The sequence below is a fragment of the Haliaeetus albicilla genome, chromosome 1, assembly GCF_947461875.1.
Source record: "Haliaeetus albicilla chromosome 1, bHalAlb1.1, whole genome shotgun sequence".
Taxonomy (NCBI): Eukaryota; Metazoa; Chordata; class Aves; order Accipitriformes; family Accipitridae; genus Haliaeetus; species Haliaeetus albicilla.
This window is the reverse complement of record NC_091483.1, coordinates 6,077,553-6,094,111: the sequence shown is the minus strand read 5'-3', so window position 1 is coordinate 6,094,111 and position 16,559 is coordinate 6,077,553. Positions and strand designations below refer to the sequence as shown.

Here is a 16,559-nt window from a genome sequence, read left to right as displayed (position 1 = left end):
TCCAAATCATTACATGAATAAAAAGGATGTGGTGGAAGAACAATCATAACCGGAAAATAAAAGCAAAGAGCAGCAGCTTAGTGGGCAAGATGCCATACATCAGTTAAGATATGTCAGGAATAAATAGTAAAACTGCAAGAATAAAGGGAACTGACCAGCAAGGAAAACTGTGGCTGAAATTCAGAACAGTTCAGGATAAATTGAGAACTGCAATGTAAGGTAGGTGTAAGAAAGGAGAATATAATAATGCTAAAAAGAGAAAAGGGACTTTAAGTGTAGGTCAAAACACAACAGAGGTGTACCCATGTGCCTGAGTGGCTTGCTTTTTGTGCTTTTGCTAGAAAGAGCATTATTACCGAGTTGGACGGAGAGTATCAGTAGAAGCAGAGTACCTTAATCAGTTTAATGGCAGATTTTTTTCCTAGAAAATTTTCAGCTATCTTTGTTGAAAAAGTAGGAATAGTTTAGTGAAAGTGCCACTTAAAATAATTTAAGAGGCATTAATAGTACAAGGGAAGAACTGTATGATCCAGAGGACCAGTAACAGAAGCAACTGTGTATGGCTGCACGCTTAGGATTTCACTGTACAACCAGTGGTTTAATAGTAGGAATTGGTTAAAAAGAAATAAAATCATGTTGTTGTTGTTGTAAGCCAAAGACGACAGTCCAGAATGAGTCACCAGCAGGATGCTGCCACGGTCTTGGAATGCATGTGAAATCGGATGACAGCAGTGACCTTAGATACAGCAGTAAAATCCCTCCTCATACCATACACAGTTCTGGTCACTCACGTTCAGAAAAGGGAATTGAAACAGCAATATGAGCAGAAAACTGCTACTAGGCTATCCACTCACTCATCATATCTTCTCAGAGAAGCAAAGTCAGTTTAGCTCTGGTTGCCTGATTTGTACTCTCTCTCTCTTTTTGCTTTTGTCTTCTACCTTCCAGAAACTGGCTTTGGTTGCTGTTACACAAAATGTTTGATTGACGCATATTTTGACAGTCTTTGATACCTCCTTTTTGCATATATGTTTGTCTACAACAGTTCTGGTAAAGAGGAATAATTCTCCCTTTGAGATGAATGAAAAAAACAAAGCATCCTTTGATCTTATTCTTCCCTAAAACACTCATTTTTGATCCAAGCCAAAAAAGAAGAGAATAAGCTTTAGTCATCAAAGTGCATTTCAGTGGGAGAGAACACCAAGCTGATGCTTGTTCTTCTTAAGCACACAGAAAAGATGGGGATATGCATTCTTATTCGCTGGCACTAAACATTTGCTTGGCATTCATAACCATTGTTAAACGATGAAAAAATAAAAACAAGAACAGAGCAGGTGAATTCCACTGACAACTGAATGAGTAGTCAAGAATTCCCACGCTCTGTCATTCTGAAGGATACATTAGGAATAATCCTCAGAAGACAGATAAATGGCCATAATGAAGGAGGGTAGCGCAGGGGACTAAGACAGGCCAGAACTCACTTGCATCTCCTGAGCCTCTGACTCTTGAGAAAATTGCTATAGCTGTGTTAGTGGCCTTTGCTCACTGAGCATACATGGGCAATGTGCCCTTGCAGCAAAAAAGGTCAACTGCACAGCCAGCAGGTTGAAGAAAGCAATTCTTCCCTTGCATTTGGTACTCGTGAGATCACACCTGGAGTACTGTGTCCCCATTTGGGCTTCCCAGTATGTGAATGACACCAACATAATGAACTGTGTCTAACGGAGGGCCACCAAGACCGTTAGAGTTGGAGGCACGTGGAGAGGCTGGGATAATTGAGTTTGGTCACTGTTACGACAGGAAGATTCAGGGGAGATCCCATTGCTGTCTACAGCTCTCTAACGGGTGGATACACAGAGACAGCATGAAGGGCAACAGACAAGCTGAAACACCAGAAATACCAAATATAAGGATTTTTTCTTTCCTTATTGTTATTATAATTATTCACTATGCACTTGTTGCTCAAAGAGGTTGTGGAATTTCCATCCTTGAAGATGTTCCAACCTTGACAAATATCTGAGCATCTTGATTCAATTGGACCTTGTTCAAGAAGGGGGTTAGACCAGATAACCTCTAGGGATCCTTACCAACCTACATTATTCACTGATTTTATAAATAAAGAACAGAGCAGTTACCAATAAACATTTTATGCTCTATACAGTTATAATACCAAAGTGGCTACAAAGCATTCTACTCCTTATTAGATGTCACTTTGCTAGGTGGATTTTCTCCCCTCTGTATCTTCAATTATGAAACACGATGGCTAGGGAAGGACCCAAGATACCTATCATGAATACAAACTACACACATAGAAGAGGTCCTTAGTTATGAGGTTCTCCTTGGCTAGCGAAGGCCATGACCTGAAACAAAAGTGTGATGTACTCTTTGGAGATTGCATGGCTCTGTGCTACTGCTCCGTTACCAGTAAGGGCGCCGAATAGCCTTACATGGAGAGGTGTGCTGAAATCAGAAGTCTTGGAGGTTTTGCCGATCAACAGAAATACTTAGGCTGATCTCTGAAATCAAATTACAGAAGGCAATTAAAATAGAGGACTTACTTATAGTTTGACTGCTGCTTCTGTTAAACGTTTAGGGTTTTTTTTCCCCTATGCTGAAACAATGAAAAACTGATAATCATACCATTCGGGTGGGGTGGGAATCATACACAGATTCTAGTCTGTGTACTTAAGTTAGAAGGCAACTACCAGCATAGTTAGATCTACAAATATATCCAGGTAGGCTATATACAATGTAAGTGAAGACTGTAAAGCAGAGGGTAAAAAGTAAAAAAACCCACAACTTTGGGCCGTCACTATAAAGCTACATGAACAGCTGCCAAGCTACTTTCTCCCCACAAGATTAAAATGGGAAGTAAATGGAACTCAATGCCTTTCTGATACAGATATGTTGTCAACTTCAGTGACGTCTTATTTCGTGACAGGACATTCATTACATGAGCTCTAGTAACTTTCAGGGTACAAATTAAAAGCCACTGGTTCTCACAAATTATTATTAATCTTTTGTAATTTTCTGAAGAGCATACTGAAATGACAAATAAAGTACATGGGTTTGATTAAACAAAAGAAGTACAAGCAGCATGTAGAAACACCAAGGCCCTCTGCACCAGGTATGTCTTTCAGAAAAACTGCAGAGAGAGGGGCAAGCAGAAGGATTCCATGTACAAAGGATGCTACTTCTATTTACCTCTCAGAAGAGGTACCGTTAGAAACAGTTTTCAACTGCTTCTTTCAACTGACTTTCTATACTCACTAAAACAAATTACTGCATTTCTTTACAGTGTTAAATGCCACATTTCTTTGTTGCAAACATTCGTAACACCACATACAAAAATACGCAACTTCATGTACCACATTTGACCGATTAGAGAATTTACAAATATAAGAAGGTATTTAAAAGGAACTCCCAAATTAGCAAAGGTAGCTAAAAAAGCCTCTGCTGATGATCACATTGGTGTTGTTTCCTCCCAGCTTCTATTTCTTAATTCTTAAACTGCTTTCACAATGAAGGTGAGAGGAAGCAATCTTACAAAATTACAGTGGCCATATACTTTTTACATTTATCTGTGAGCTTTCTACTTCCAAAAAGAAAGGTTCGGGCACTTACCCTAGGCAAACATTGTTCTGCAATTAGGCTTTTTTTTTTTTTGTATTTTTGTTTCTTCTACACAGTACAGTCCCTCCACTTGGGATTCAACAGCGACACCAGGGTTCTAAATGTACCAATTGTTGCATCTCATCCAGTGCATTAAAATGGGAGACACTGAAAAAAGAGAATCTCATTGACTTGCACAAGAGAGTCTTCAAGTGCTACAGCTGTTTCCATTCAGATACAGCAATTAATACTGACAGAATTCATTGGATTTGAACTCATCTAGCATCATTAACGCTGAAGACAACCTCATTCGTGCTTAGCAACTGAAACGGGCTGATAGGGACACGCAAATCCTAACTACAATTGCCTTAACCAATAAGGGAAGAGGAGCAAGAAACTTCATGAAGCCCATTCCTGATCTTACTATGCAGATTTTATTAATCCGCAAATCACTTCACTATAACTAGTGAGAGAAACATAAAAGGAGCAAGTCCTTTGCTTGGGAGAAGTATCACAGAAGGCTACCTTTGTTTATTTTCTAAAATAAGTAGAAGCCATATTGGTAGATCAGTAAGATGCCTCTGTTCCTTGGCAGTGACATCAACAAGACCTTGAAAATCACTACTTTGCCTAGTCAAGTGCAAAACTACCACCATATTCCAGAATGACATCACCATGCATATATTTCAGAGATGAGGAGTCAGCAACCAAGGATAAATTTTGTGTGTGGATGTGTGTGTGTGTATGATACGTCAATACTTCAGTGCATCTATTTCTCTTATATGCAGGGCTTCTTACAGGAACACCCTGATACCGCATTTTGTCAGAAAGCACATATTTCATTGTTCAATGTCCAGTTTCCACGTGGATTTTAAAAGACTTCCACTAGACACTAGAACTCCTCACCCAGATGCATGCCTGTCACAGAGCACGTTAATCACTTTTTTCCACAAAATAAAAGCACAGCTATCACTGAGGTATACAAGCAAAGCAACAGGCTTCTCCTTCGATTTGCAGGCATCTCTATGACATTAATTCAAAAGAGATTATTAGAAATTCAAAATAGCAGGTGACAATGATTGGGTTTTTTCTATTCACAGAAAAAGCACTCTTCCTCTTCACGTTCTGATGTGGGATGCAGTCTAAAAGAAATTTCTAAAAAAAAACAGTTGTACTGAATCCCACACAGTCTGAAAGAAATCATTAAGATAATGACATAATGGTATGCGTGGGTGGAGTGACAGTGTTACACCACAGTCAGGCTCCTGTTGAATAAAAATTAAATAAATAAATAAAAGCATGTACTTGGCCTTCATATTAAAGAAGTCCATATGGTACATTTTTTTGTGGCAAGTCTTTTATGTACATTTAAACAAGCCACTAACCCACATATTTTTAACTGCAGTAAAAGATGAAGTTTCACTAATAAATAGTATTAGTGAGCATTAAAGCAGTAATTTCTTAGTCTGAATTAAAAATGAACTGTGAACAGCCATCCTTACAAATTAGGCAAAAGTTCTTCAAGAATGCAACATGATGCTTTTCCAAAGACAACTAACAGTCAGTACAGTCACTACTTCTACCAGTTAGACGTTTTCTTTTTTGCAAAATAAGTCGTTTTGACAAAAACCCCAAACCACATGATCAAAACATAAAAAGCTGTGTGTGTATATATATGTGTGTACATATATACATATATATCTATATATATGTTGAAGCCCTCTTTTTTTAAAGAGGATGAAAAACAAAACCATGTGGACCGTTCTAGATGAACAGCATACATTTGAGTCTGTTCCTATGTTTGTCCTGAATGGGACTGACAGGGAAACAGTGGAAGTTCCTGCCAGTGCAGAATGCTTCCTGCAGAATCTAGCTTTCTGCCAAGACAGTATCTTTGGGTTAGGTATTAATTTTTGTTGCAGAACACAGACTTCTATTTGTTCTGTTATTATCAAGATACAGATAGTGGTATCTACAACTTTGAAGTTGTTCAAATGCCTTCTAGTTCACATTACAATCATAATCCCTTGAGATATGTCTGGCGTTATGTATTCAATTTAAGGCAGAAGTGGACTAACTGCAATTACAGTAGGCCATAGTTTCTAATAGTACAGTAGAACAACAAAGAAACAAAATTGCCACCAGTGTATAGAAGGGATACTGTCCCTAGAACTAAGAATCTACATGCGCTTCTTGGAAATATTCAGGATTAAGAAGGTTTTTCCAATTCCACATAGAAAGATTTCCTTTGTAGCCCTTAAAAAAAAAAAAAAAAAAAGAGCGAAACAAAACCCAGTGCATGTCAGAGAACAACTATGCATGTTGTGCCCTAGAGCTATTTCCAAGTCAACAGTCAGAGCACTTACCTGGGATATATAGAAATCAGATACAAGTTCCTATTAAGCCCAGTTAGGATTTGAGTACTGAATCCTGAATGCCTTCACTGCAGACAGGCTATTTAATATTTTTGTATTGCTAGTCTGAAATCTAGTCTTGAAGAAGGCTTCACAGATTTCTTGAAAAAAAATTAAGTCCAAAAATAAAACAGAATGTAACCTGAACATGAAAGCACGCAACTGATTGTGAAGATCCAGGTTCTAACTTACATATGCTGAATGCAAATATTTCAGTTTGTATGCTTAGAAATGAGCTATTTCACAGTTCTAGGGGAAATAATGTATTCTCCTCCTAATCAGCAAAACCATGTTGGGCCTAAGAAAGCTCTTGGGGGCGAGGGTTGGGGGGTGTTGTTTGTCAAAACCATCAACTGCCCTGGAAAAATCTTCAGTTGAAATAGGTAATTTTAGTTAAATAAGTCAGTTCTGCAAGGCAATTCCTAATAATTCATGTTTGCCCATACCCAGAACCAAAAGCAGTAACTTTTAAAGCGAGCAGAAAAATTTGCCTGTCCCAGGGAAGAATAAAGATCATCAGTGTCTCTTTTTAAGTTATGAGTCTGAGACACATCGTTCATGTTGCCACCATCCCTTCTTCCACTAAACAGCCTATCTAGAAGAAACAGCTCCACATACGCACAGTCACTACATGAAGAGCTCACAGGACTGAAATTCCTGAAGCAAAATGGGAAATAAGTAGAAAACTTCCTTTCTATATGCTGGGGCATTTTACATTCTGAATGGTGTCAGAATGAAACACTCCAAGTATCAGTAAGATATGAATCAGGAGTAAAATACCGAAACATTCCCTATTTCTTGGGCATTTTACATTCTGAATGGTGTCAGAATGAAACACTCTAAGTATCAGTAAGATATGAATCAGGAGTAAAATACCGAAACATTCTTTCCTCTAGGAAAGTCAGGCTTACCCTGCAATCCAGCAATGGAGTTCTTCTGTAGAGAAACTATTCTTCCATGTGTTTTTTTTTAATGTTTCCTTTACAGACAATTGGCTTGGAGTAAATTATTTTTTTCCGAGTCATACTTTTCATGCAACTTTTACTTACATACCTATATTTTACATTAAAATCCATTTCAACCGTGGCCCTACTTATTCAAAGTTCTTAACATGGAATTCTTACAGTGACACAAATCAGTTCTTGCACATGCAAATGAGCAAATACATTACTGTCCTTCCAGCTCTGTTTACATCTGTTTGTCCAACTCACTGCACCAGAACCATGCATTTATCTTGTGAGCTTGTATTTGCATCTTAAAACTGTGAATACCACATCCCCAACATGCTAAACATACGCAAAACACATACTTACAAGTCAAAGACTAAGTAATGGAATCCTTCTTCTGATATGCTGTCATGAAGCCGCACTATAGAAAGGGGGGAAAAAAAGATAAACACCAGTCATCTTTTTCATGTCTTTAATGTCTGTCTTTGATTTTGGGGGAGAAGGGAGGCTTATAATTCTACTGTAGAGCTGGTATTGCATCTGTGTGTGTTCTCATCTGGGGGGGGTGTGTGTGTTTTTTTTTTCTTTACCCTCAGAATCATCTTTTTCATAAGGTGAGATAAAACTATGCCACAGAAGAACGCTGCAGTCTTTTCCTACCACCTCCTGCATGTATGGGCACATACACACACACTGCACCTTGCCTTTGCCCTTCATGCTGAATCGTGACTAAACAAGTACTAAAAGCACAGTCAGACTTCATCTTAATATACTGTATTAATATGATTCAACTACTTTTTTCCTAGGCAGAACCTCTGCTCAATGTTTTAAATAGTATACGCAGGAGTCCCCAGTCACTGGACTTTTATTATCTTAAACCAGTATTCTTAATGTGATACACAACTATTTTCTCAGCAGTATTACATCTTAAAAGTTTTAAACAAGATGGGGAAAAAAAAGAAGCCACAATTAATCATAGATTTCAGCAGAATAACAAACTTTAAGGGCTATGTTAAGAAATTCCATCATCAGACAATAGATGCTGATTCTGAAAGAGAAAGCATCACTGCAAACAAAAAGCATTTGACTATACTAAAATAAATGGGGTCAAAAAGGGAGTAAGCTATATTCCGGCTCATATTTCTATTACATATATATCTATTTCCCTCTAATCTTCTGACCTGCCACCCACTTCAACCACATGAATGGTGAAGAGCCGCAAAGCGATAAATCTACTGGCAGATTGATGCCCACCAATCTACACTGAATTTCCACAGTGGCAGCCAAGACCACCGCTGAGAGACTAAAGCGACGGGACTGGGAGTAGCCACCCCCCTGCTGTGGGTGCTCAGCCAGACCTACAGACAGCAAGGGTGGGCAGGAAGAGAAAAGGAGTGAGCGCTTGGGCGTGTGACAGGCGGCAAGGTAACTGCCTCTCATTAAATCACTGTGAAGAGCCCCTTCTGGAAAGATGTAAGATGCATGAAAGGACCTGCCAGAAACAAAAGGATGTGATGTCTAGAACATAGTCATTAGCTTTCCCAGTGCTTGTCACAGCCAACAAACTTACAGCATCCTAAAGATTAAAACCCCACGCCATGTTTACATACACCTATGTATCCATATCTAAAGTTTTCCCTGAAAAAGCACTAGTCAGCTGCAGAACCTTCACTTTGAATTTTAAGAATTCAAATCACATCATGGTAGAACTATGAATTAAGTCCTGCGATTTTTCTTAATTACTTTAAATGTAATGGCAATTTCCAAAGCTAATTTTCCCACAACACGTGAAGCTTTGTCAGTAGTTTGATCCAAATCATTATCACTTACAGAACCAAATAAAAAATAGCAGGGTACCCTAAAACTGCTTCGTGTTCAAAACTGAGCTGATGAAGAAAGTGTAAAAGAAAAGGATTTTCAGATTTCCCTAGATGGTAGCTTTATGTATTTATCATTTTTTATACAATACATGACATTTTAAAAAAAATAAGATCAAATAAACATGACTTTTTTACTTAATAATATTTAGCCCAGGGAAACATCTTGTGTTTACACAGTACTGAAGAGAAAACCAGCTCTTGGCTGACTCACTGCCCAGAGCTTGTGATGATTCAGAAGAGCCAAGTAGGTCTAAATCAGAATTTGTGGTTTTGGCTAGGTCTACATTCTAGATTTGCCTTAAGTTTTTACAAAGTGCAAGCCTTGAGCATAAAAGACCAAGGTAATACATTGCTGCCACTCTCCCCCAACCAAAACCAACTTACTTTCTGGTTGCATTACTTTGAGTTGAGATTTCAATACCCCCAAATGTCTGGTCTTTAAAGCAAATCAAATGTGAGATGAGACACCAGGTACTAGCCTAGAACAGTACCCTGAAATTTCTAGTTCAGAACAGAGACCCCTAAAACATCTGGCTTTTGAGTACACTACTTCGTACAGTAGCATCAAAGATACTACTCGTGAATGAGTGCACAGAAATGAGATTTAGTACAGACCCTTGGGTATGTCACAGAGATGCAACATAACCCTAAAATAGTAAATTTTGGAGTGCAGCTAGTATGTTTTGCATATACCTCTCAAAAAAAGTTTTAAAAACTTTTAAAGATTTAATACATAGCAAATTGTACCTTTTGATAGAAACTGCCTGTTCCTGAAATAGATTCATAGCAACTCAAAGCATGGTTCTTCTGTGCAGACTTTCTAAATTCAAAGCAGCATTCCTCTCCTTGCTGCTTGCTAACAGGATTCGATTCAAACAGGCAGAAGCCTTCATATTCCATTTCCCATATCATGTACGGATATTGAGAACTACCAAATACTTCTGGTGAGGCAGAATATTTGCTGCCAACTGCTTTCAAAGAGCTCTGAAGCATGTAAAACAAGCCAGATTTTTGAAACATCTTTAGTGAATTGAAACAAAGTATTAAATCTTAAAATTTAGAAATTAAATCCACCTTTAAAGTATTACTTTGGTATTAAAACCAGACAGTCTTGGCTTAAGCTTGTGGCTACAGAACAGTCAACAGCCTATATTCATACGCATACTTACTCTGTTTTCGTGGTTCACTCCTACTGCTCCAGCGTGGATTTGCTAGCAACCAGTTGAAGCAAAGGACTGTATTTTTAATTACCGCTGTATTTTTCAAACACAGAATGACTTGCTTACACGCATTTATGAGAAAGTCATCTCCTAGGTAAGAATGAAGTCAGCATGAACCTACAGTCATTAAGGCACAGTTTTAAAACTGTGACCCTGAAGCGACAAAGTCATAGGAGAAGAATAACCAAAGGCATTTCATTGCCTTTGGTTCAAGGCAATACAAAACCCCTCTCTTGCTCTTTTTTTTTTTTTTTTCCTTTTTTTTTAAATAATCATGTCTACCACTTGTACTGCTAGGAATATCCGTATTTAAGCCTATAAAACTTCGTATTTATACAGACTGAAATAGACACACTATTACCGCTATGACATACAGATACCAGAAGCTCCATACAGAACAGTAGCATATTCCTACTATGTCAGAGAAGATAAATACCTTACTCAACACCACACAGCATATGAAAACTAGAGCCAAGAGTACAAGTTCTGTCTTGGATAGAGGCATCTGTCATACTCCTGTCACTAAGCAGACCGGCCCAGCACCACGTGAAGGGGCTTCTAGAGCTTCGCTGCCTGCCTGAAACGGGAGGTCCTCTTCTTTGTCACATCCTTCTCTAGAAGAGGGCTTCTTTGTTCAGTGTCACTGCAGAACCATAGCTCCCTTCTGACTAAAAAAGCACTGCTATTTGAGATGATGGATGACGTTTTTTCTCAGCCTGGTGAGGCTATGTTGTTACTAGCCAAACTCTAGTCTCACATGTCCATGGGGATATCTTCTTCAAGGATCATGTTCTTTCTTCTTCTTTCTTCCCAAATGTCTGAATCATAGAAGTGAGATGGGATAAATCTTTCTCTGAATCAGGATCACATGCCCCAGATTGTCTCTGAAAAGGAAAACAGGCTGAGGCAGCCAGTGAAGATCAAAACTGCCTTTTGGCAAGTGCTTATGTTTGCTTCTTTGGTCAGTTCAGATACAGTTTTATGTCAGTAAATCTGCTAGGTGAAAATCCCAAATAAGCATGGGCGAAGGAGAAGAATCTGTGGAGAAGACAAGACAGCCTGACAATCCGGAGTAAAGGGTGCATGACAGCACAGAGGCAAGTCCAGCATAGGCCAGACTTCGCTAACTGCATTCTGCCTGCAACTCAGCTTTTCACTGAGAAAGACAAGGGATGTCATGATGACAATTTAAGAGGCTATTCACAAAGTTTAAGAGGTGATTCACTACAAAAAGTACTCGTGTATTCAATGCAGATATATATAGTTCTTTACACACACGTATCAGGCAGGATTCAGGCACGACAAACCAAAAGGCAGCAATTACAAAGATTATTCATCCAATATAAGAACTCCCATCAGTAACCCACACTGCAATTCCTATTCCTCCAGAGACATGAAAAGCATTCATGAGTAGAAACAGTTCCATTTATCTTTTTTTAAAAGATTACAGTTAGACCTAATCATTATTAACTGGAGTTGTTTCATGAGTGCTGTCATGAACAAACACGTTATATGGCAGAAAGGACACGAGTAATTTTTTTGCTCTCCTGTCTGCTGTGGCACTACGGTCATCTCCTCCAGTGGGTTACAGAGAAGGTGTTTAACATCCTTTGACAACAAAGTTGTTGCTCTTCAGAAAACCGCTTGAAATGCCTGATAGGAATCCAGGGAGCACACAGCTCTTTCTTTTGGAAAAATACTATAAGCCCACAAAAGATCAGGAATATTCCTTTGGCTTCAGCACCGATTTTCATCTGAAATACTTTCCAATTACCACTCTGTGATAGTCATTATAATAATTTAAGGGAGAACTCCTATTGGCTTTATTAGCTTTGTATTTAGCCATTAGTGTGAGCAAGTTCCAATCAGATAGAAAAGTAAATCATCTCCTTTATTTGACTTTTTGTGCTGAACTATAGTATTTTGTGTCCATTTTACAGAAAACAGCTTGATATAACGGCCAAGCAACCTTATTATCTCTTTTCTGAATTTCTGCCTTTAAAGAAAAAAAATAAAATCAAAATAATAGTATTCCACATACTTTCAATGAAATTCTTCCAGGTAATTCAAATTCCAGGTAATTCCAGCTAATTCAAATTCTTCCAGGTAAGGAGACAAGTCAAGCAGTAGATAAAGTCAGATAAAAATTCTTCAGGATAAAGATATCTAATCTTATCTAAAACTATTGCCTAAAAAATTTATTTTTGTGAAACTGCTGAAGTGGTAATTTTGATAAATTTGGTATCTGATTTAGTTCACATTACAAAGACAAAATATTTGAGAAGACTGAACTTCAAACAGAAGTTACGGTCCATGGTCAGTACAGCAGCTGCACAAATGTGCATGGAGGTGTCAAACTGCCAGAGTGCCGCTCATTAGGGAAGACTCTTTCCACGCAACCCCATTCATCGTGTTTATTAATGGAGCATGGAAAGAGATAATGTAGTTAATGGTCATGTAGTTAAAGACACTCATTTGCCCCTTGGTGCTAAAGATTAAGATCTATGGACTCCCAGAAGAGTTAATCCTGTAACTGTGAAGCTAGATGTCTCGAATTAGTGCACTTTTAGGAAGTTACAGGGGTCATTCGTCAGCAGTGCAGGTTTAAAATGGGTCTGAAAGTCACAAAAGCTTATGTCGTATTTGCTGATATATGCAAATCATTTCTACAAGTTCCTGCCTTCCTGCAAGAAGAGTGAAAACAGGACAGACGTGCCTTTCCTCCTTGTTCACTTCCAAAAGTGTACTGGAGTATTTATGCAGATCTTACACAGATCACTCTTATTAGAAAAAAAAAAACTTTAAAAAATGAACTTAATTACTTAATGGAAGGAACTTGATGGAATGACTTAATTTAATCTTGGGTTTTCTATGAATTGGTATCTGCCTGCCACTGGGTATGGGATAAGCTGTTGCATTTGAAAATAATGAGGTAGAACAAAACCTGAAAAAACTCAGTCACTGAAAAGGTATAACCAGATATGGTTTTTGGTAATATTTGAACCACTCAATTTTCTATTTCAAAACACTTGTCTATAAGCATTTTCTGCTCTCTCATCTCTGACAAAGAATGCCTCGTGCTCAGCAAAACCACTTGGCTGAGAAGTAGAAGATCTGCAGTGGCTTAGCACTGTCAGATCTTCCTGCAAAGTCACCCTCTGTCATCTTGTCCTGTTCTACTAAATAAACTAAGGTGATGAGGGAAGGAAAATAAACCTACTGCTAGAACTTCATCAGAAACTCACATGAATGCCAGTGCAGAAGTCATTACAGCAGTGCCAAGAACTGAGACCAAAGTCAAAATTCATCCTATAGCTTTTAGTCTAGATCCCAAGCTAAACATGATAAACACGAAAAGTGCATATGGGAGCAGAGCTGTGGATACAAAAGCTTGCGAACCACTGCTCAGGAGTGCTGCTGTTTGTGCTGATCAGACATCTGCTCCCTTCAAAAAAAACCCCAAACATCTTCACTGTAACCTCGTTCTCTATACCTCAATGCTCCACATTTTTCTCTCACTGTCACTACTTCCTCTCTTTTGATGCATGGTATAAATAATCTCTGCTGAGCAACCAAACTCCCTAAATCAGTGGTGCGTAACACAGGCAGCTCCTACTTTGTGCAGCTTACGTGCTTCTTTGAAAACAACCAATTACAAATATCAGTCAAACCTAGTAAGAAAGCTGGCTAAACACTCGAGTACTCGGCACTGCATCTGTGCTACCATTAACAGACCAATGCCCAGTGTCTAAGTCAGGTAGCTGACAGCTGATACATGACCCCAGAAGAGACCACGCAGACATACCCCCTGTATGGAGTGAAACAGAGCCGGCAGCTGTGTGAAGCAGAGGTCCTCTGTCATCTGCTGAGCCACAGAAGTGAGGGATGCCCAAGTCACAGAGCAGCAGTTGGCTCTTGCCGTGGGTGATGAGCAATGCTCCTCAGGGTGCAGGGTAGTGTCCTTTTCCCCCCACTCACATTTCAGGAGCTCGGAGTCAGAAATTTAGGCAGTACTGTTAAAGCTGAGATTGCTCCTTACGCTTATTCTTCCTTATACACCAGGAAAGCCTGGGGCCCTCTATAATGAAGCTGCTCAGTTACAGTAGAAAGAACTTTGCAAATATTAATAAGAGCCATTACCTAACAATCTGAAATATTTAGAGGCTAATCTGGTAAGATTAGTACAGTAGCAATGCTCAAGGGCAGCTGATTTCTGAAAGACATTTAACATAGAGTAATGCTTTGCATATCTAAGAAAATAATCCTCCCCCATGCTGTTAAATACACAAGCAGTATACTGTAATACTTACTATCATTAAATGACTTTATGCAAGTCAGCAGTGCTATGTATGCTATTAACAGGTCTATATTCAGCAACAGTGAATCAAAACTATATAGCTTCCAAATTAATTCAAAAGATAAACAACTTTTTATTAGAGTGCGAATTCACGGTTATTTAGGGTCAACAACTTGAGAAAAAAATCCTATTAATCTGCATCTGTAATGGTATAATGAAAAATGACGGAAAAATAATTAGGCAATTTCATATTTGGAAAGACTACATTTGTCCCCAAGGCACTGTAACAGTAAGTGTTAACTAGGATGAACAAAATGCCATATATGCTAAAAATACTCATTTGTGACCAAACCCCTCCCCCATCAAGGCCCTCACACAATAAACCTCTGTATTCTGATTAAATGCCAGGAATATTCACTGCCTTCATTAAAAACCCTCAAGTCTAATGCATGCTTGTAAGTCAGTTTGCTGAACTGTTAACCTTGGTAAAAGGTTCTTGCTACACAGAAAATAAAAAATTACTTGCCTAAGTAGACAGAAGACCAAATTTTGAAGTGAGACTAAGTAAATCCAGGTACTGAAGTCAAAGCAGATGGCCTCAAATTACCAACTGTTTTGTCATGATTAGACTCTTGCTTCATTCCTGCTGGATGAAGACTGACAGTTTAAACAGGTCATCAATACATGTTGTGGGAAATGTCAGGAAGAGAGGAAAAAGAAAGAATGCTTTAGAAAAAGTATATTTTGTGATCTGAAGAGGCTCATTGAGCTACTAAACACCCTAAAAAAACCCAAGCAGCTTCTCAAGTCTTTAACAGTGATCTGTAAGCACAGACAGACCCACAGGTCTAGCTTGTACATGTGCTTCAGGCACGAAGTGCTAACAAACTAAACTTAAAAGAGAAAACCCAATTCAGCCTAAACATCAGAAATCTAGCTGCTAAAAATAAAACATCCCAAATAAAATTAACTAATTAAAAGAAACGTAAACAGGTATTCCAAAACATATCATTCTGCATTAGCAGTCTCCAGGGAGAGAAGTTGTAACAACTCTGACACTTTTTTCTTTAACCAACAGATTTTTGTTGCTTTTCAGTGCACCGTAACACAGGTATGTGTGCATACAAGCACAGAAGAGTACTGTGGAATCATATCCTATATCCTTGAAGTTAAAAGGAACAGCTCGAGTTACATGCCTTTAACTATTCATATATGAAAATAGTAAAATTGTATACAGTTGTTTAAATCAAGAACAGAGTACTAAAATGTACACCTGTATCTTTATGTCTTCATTTAATATATAATCACATCATTTACTGGAAATCCTGTATTTCAGGTTGAGCTAATTCCTCTTTGCAGTTAAAGCCCTGATTTTGTAAGTTTAACAAGATTTTTTTACAACACAACAAAAAGCCTTACAAATGTCATCAGATTAAGCCTTAGGAGGATAGCTGCATGGATTAAAAGAAAGTCTGACACAAATTTTTGCTAAGAGCAAACTGATGTCTCAGCTGCCAGTGTTGATGCTTTAAGTGCTAACATTTTTTAACCATTTAGCATTCATGAGAACGTGTAATAAGAAGGATAATGACAATTCAGAGTGTTAACTAATAAAAGAAAAAGCTGTAACATAGAGATGTTATATTAATTAAAATTAACAGGTTCGGAAAACCACACAGCATACTTTAATGGAGGGAATGTAATTTGCTTAATTTTTCTAAAAGAAGGGCCTAGTTATCATGTTAAAGCAAGTCTTCTTCATAGACCAGCGATGACAAAATTGCCACAATGGTTGGGCAGCTCATTGATTGCCAAGATTCATTATGAAATGATGTACAGAGTTTTAGCAATTCAAGAAACTGAAATGATGGAGAAGATCAAATGTAAAACTGAATGAAATCTGCTCAACGCACAGAATCTAACTTCCTAATTAGACAAGCAAAAGAGTCTATTAATCCCTGCTGGAACGATACAGTTCTGTATCTTTTTGATACATACTTCTGCCAAATGTAAATGTGGTAGAAGAAAGCTTTCAGCTAGATTCTGAATGCATCACAAGAAAATAAAACCTCAGACAGAATTGCCCTATTGTCAAAATGAGGCTATATCTATTTTAATATTTACAGTGATGGCCAACACTGAAAACAGATCTATATAAATAATATGTAGGACCTACATGTCTACAGAAT

General features: G+C 38.1%; 1 protein-coding gene across 35 annotated transcripts in view; it reads right to left on the bottom strand.

The window, feature by feature from the left end:
- Positions 1 to 16,559, bottom strand: part of CAMK2D (calcium/calmodulin dependent protein kinase II delta) — a 162,441-nt gene that overhangs the window by 60,476 nt on the left and 85,406 nt on the right. For all 35 annotated transcript variants that reach the window (XM_069810081.1, XM_069810156.1, XM_069811105.1 and 32 more), the window contains one exon: positions 7,340 to 7,394. In XM_069810081.1, coding sequence (XP_069666182.1) covers positions 7,340 to 7,394 — 55 coding nt within the window. The remainder of the gene's footprint in view (positions 1 to 7,339; positions 7,395 to 16,559) is intronic.